The following is a 3,841-nucleotide window of genomic DNA, read 5'->3' as shown; positions in this document are numbered from 1 at the left end:
TGTTTCCCCCTCTCAACTATTAATAGAAGTTCTGCGAGGGCAGACCCGTTCCTGCTCTTTTGTTGCTTTCGTTTTTCAGTTATATTCCCACTTGATGGCCCTGGCCCTGACACAAAGTAGATGCTCAATAAACAGATGCTGAATGAGTGAACCAATTCCCATTTTCTGACTCCCTACTGTTGCAGGCCTCACTCTCACCTTGAGCTCCTGAAGCCATTGGCCCTGAAGCACTGTCTCTGGGAGCACACAAGGGCTCTATGTTAGCGCTTTTTCTCTGACTTGGGACAGGAACATCCTTGGAACAGGACAAACTGGCTGTCCTGCCCTCCCCAGCTTCCACACACAGAGCCCTTCCTGACATCTCTTTCTCTTCAAGCTACATTTATGTTCATTGTAGCCCAAACCCATGAATATAAAATGGTGAGTGGGAGGGGATGGAAAAGGCATGAGGGGCCCAAAGTTTCATGTGCCAGCCAGCATCAGCGAGGAGCACAGGGTCTCAGGACAGCTTGAATATAAAGCTAGTTTCTGTAAGCTGAGTCGTATTTACCCATCACCTTCTAGTATCAAACATGAAAATGAATACAACAAAGTTTTGTCCCTAAGACATAACATAAATCACAACAATAATACACCAAGCTTATTTCACACATATCCTTGGAAAACTACATACTTCTGATAAAAATGGGTAAAAATCATTCCATATGCAAACATGATACCAAAATGTCAAAGAATCGATAAATCCCATATCTTCTTTTGGGATGCACCACCCTTACCGTGAGTGGCCTTCCCTTTGTGGCCTAGAGAAGATATTTTCTTTTGAAACCTAATGGTTTTAAACTGTCTCTTTGAAAGTCTATGAGTCTGCTCCAGTTGTTTATTGCACAGTCCACATTCAGGGAAATTAAAAACACCAAAGCTTTTTTTATAAACAAGGTGAGCTCCTGACTGTAAAGCCTGTTTTCATAATTCATGATTTCCTAGGTGTTGACATGGCAGCTCTGCTCTAACTTGGCAGATCTACGGGTGATCGGGGAAGTGCCATGTTCTGTGGGCCACGGGCCCAGTTAGTTCATGCCCGGCACAGGCCCCAGCCTGCGGGCACCAAGAGCCCCACGCCCCCCTCCCCCCACACCCCCGTGCACATCACACATCAAGCTACAGCCACCAAGAGTCACCGTGACTCAGTGACAACTTGAGGATTTATTCATATCATTATCCTATTACTATTTATTTTGTATAATTTAGCCAGCTATCCACTACTACTCTAATAGGAGATACTCTTTATTTTATTTCATTGTATTTATTTATTTATTTATTTGCAGCCTTAAAGATACCCAGAGTTCTCAAGACAGACCCAATGGCAACCAAGTTGTTTGGGCTGTATGAGTCTACTGTGGGGCCAAAGACAGCCACTGAGAAACCTGCAGTGGAACCTGTTTGGCTTCCTGCTTCCTTCCCACCTCCACTCTCACCCCTGTGCAGACTCCCAAAGTCTCAGAACTAGTGATTTTTCCCTTAGTTGCTGGAGTTAGATTTTTCTTTTTTTTTTTTTTTTTGTAGAGACAAGGTCTTGCTATGTTGCCCAGGCTGGTCTCAAACTCCTGGCCTCAAGAGATCCTCCCGCTTCAGCCTCCCAAAGTGCTGGGATTACAGGCATGAGCCACAGCTCCCAGCCTGAAGTTAGAATTGAGACCCCAGTGCCTTTCATTAGGGAAGGGAGTGGGAGGAGCATAAACAGGTGAAAGTCCTGCTCCTGGACCTTATGCGGGAGGAGATTTCTTACCCGAGGGAAGCTGAAACTGTACCAGAGGAGAATTTTCCCAACCCAGCCTAATTTTTACCAATCTGAGACACTTTCCCTTCCCCCCAGGCTGCCTGGGCTGCTCTGCTGCCTAACTTTGGAAGGTCACAGTGTAGAAATCCAGGTTGTCAGGTAACAGTGACTTAAACGCTTGCTCGCTTGGCATTAGTCACTAGCGACGGAGGTTGTATATTTCCTCATAGGGGGGAGGAGCGGAGCAGGCACAGGCCTCCTCTTCCAGCTGGGACTCTGGCAGCTGATCAGCATCAGGGCTGGGCCTGGAATGTGAGCAGAAAACACAGATGTGTTACAGCCCAAAGCGCCACCGTCCCAGGCAGCAGGCCCAGCGGAGATTCACGTTCCCCCACCGCCTTCCTCGTAGACCACACACGGCTGCAGACCGGGACTGGCAGCCAGCAGGGGTGCACCCGCCACACGCACAGCATACCTGCCGTTCCCACCGTCCACGGAAGAAGGGCAGTCCTCGTCCTCCACAAACGCGGCGTTCCCTTGAGGGTAGATGGTGTAGTACTGAGGAGGACTCGGCGTGGCGGCCGCTGCCCCTCCAGTGGGTATGAGACCACAGGGACCCACCACGGGCTGCAGGTACGGGGGGTTCGTCCCCAGCGGCTCTTGAGAACCATAAGGAGGAGGGATATACTGCACCACAGTGGCCCCATGGAAGGTGATGGGCTGGTTGATGCCAGTGAAAACAAACGATTGTCCTCCCGGTGTCTGTTCCGAGTCCAGGACCCTTTCCTCGCTTTCTTTGCACAACTGGCAGGACAGCATTTTGAACTTGCACACAGCAATCAGGATGAACGTCCCCCCGACGGACAGCAGGATGGGCCCGAGCAGCTGGGTCCATTCAAAGTGGGAGACACCTTGGTATTTGATCCAGCCCATGACGGTGAACGTGATCCCCACCAGTCCCAGAAAGATGCCTGAGAAGAGCAAGGTGGCCCCCGCCTTGTCGTCATCGGACACCTGGATGTCAGCGGTACTGGGTGTGTAAGGAGTGACAGAAAACACATTGATAGGGAAGTCCTCCAGATGGCTGCTGCGCTGCTCCATCGCTCCGCACACGAGTGCTGGCTTCTTAGAGGGGAAGGGACTGTGAGGGCCGAGGAATCGCAGGTCTGGGTTAGTTATAGGAGGACTTAGGGCTTCTGTGGTTAACAGAGTGTAACACGCAGAGGGCTGAACTTTGTTTAGAAGAATAAAGGTCTGAGAAATGAAGCCTGAAGTTTTCTCATACATTGTCAACAAGTGGAAATCTTTGTTTTGCAAGCCAATGACAAACTGTCTCTCTAAGTCACATTCATTCATTCATTCATTCATTCAAAAATTGCTTCCTGAGCCCCTCTTATTCTAGGAAATGCTTTTCCATAGTCATTTAAGGCAGCAGTCCCCAACCTTTTTGGCGCCAGGGACCGGTTTCACGGAAGACAATTTTTCCGTGGATGGGGCAACAGGGGGGATGGTTTCGGAATGATTCAAGAGCATTACGTTTATTGTGCAGTCAAACCTCTCTGCTAGTGATAATCTGTATTTGCAGCCCCCCGCCCCCAGCACTAGCATCACTGCCTCAGCTCCACCTCAGATCAGCAGGCATTAGATTCTCATAAGGAGCGTGCAACCTAGATCCCTCGCATGTGCAGTTTACAGTAGGGTTTGAGCTCCTATGAGAATCTACTGGTGCTGCTGCTCTGACAGGAGGCGGGGCTTATGCGGTGATGCCAGCGATGGGGAGTGGCTGTAAGTACAGCTGAAGCTTCCCTGGCTGGCCCATCACTCACCTCCTGCTGTAGGCCCTGTTCCTAACAGGCCACAGACCGGTACCTGTCCACGGGCAGGGGGTTGCGGACCACAGATTACGGCACTACTGTAAGGCCCTGTTTTTGTCCTACCAAAACCAGCTTTGTAGAAGCGGCAGAGCTGCCCCCAGGGCCTCTAAAGGTGAAGGTGGCCCTTGATGTATCCACCATGTGCTCGGGAGCCTGACCTAATTTTCCCGCTGGATCAGCTCATTAGAAA

At 50.1% G+C, this 3,841-nt stretch overlaps 1 protein-coding gene across 1 annotated transcript; it reads right to left on the bottom strand.

The window, feature by feature from the left end:
• Positions 1-1,151: 1,151 nt before the first annotated feature.
• TMEM174 (transmembrane protein 174) lies at positions 1,152-3,001 on the bottom strand. The gene is made up of 2 exons (XM_045565712.1): positions 2,253-3,001; positions 1,152-2,082 (listed from the first exon to the last, which is right to left on the bottom strand). Exons 1-2 carry the CDS (start codon positions 2,876-2,878, stop codon positions 1,977-1,979), a joined length of 732 nt encoding a protein of 243 aa, XP_045421668.1. The 5' UTR covers positions 2,879-3,001; the 3' UTR covers positions 1,152-1,976.
• Between the last annotated feature and the right edge of the window lie 840 nt (positions 3,002-3,841).

The sequence above is a fragment of the Lemur catta genome, chromosome 12 (genome assembly GCF_020740605.2).
Source record: "Lemur catta isolate mLemCat1 chromosome 12, mLemCat1.pri, whole genome shotgun sequence".
NCBI lineage: Eukaryota > Metazoa > Chordata > Mammalia > Primates > Lemuridae > Lemur > Lemur catta.
The sequence above is the reverse complement of the archived record's forward strand: the minus strand, read 5'-3'. Positions and strand labels throughout refer to the sequence as shown.

What these genes read in the sequence shown, in the direction of transcription:
- TMEM174 (XM_045565712.1), bottom strand. Translation starts at nt 2,878, where the DNA reads ATGGAGCAGCGCAGCAGCCATCTGGAGGACTTCCCTATCAATGTGTTT. An exon ending in GTGGACGGTGGGAACGGCAG is followed by an intron (nt 2,083 to 2,252) that starts GTATGCTGTGCG and finishes CTCACATTCCAG; the next exon opens with GCCCAGCCCTGATGCTGATC.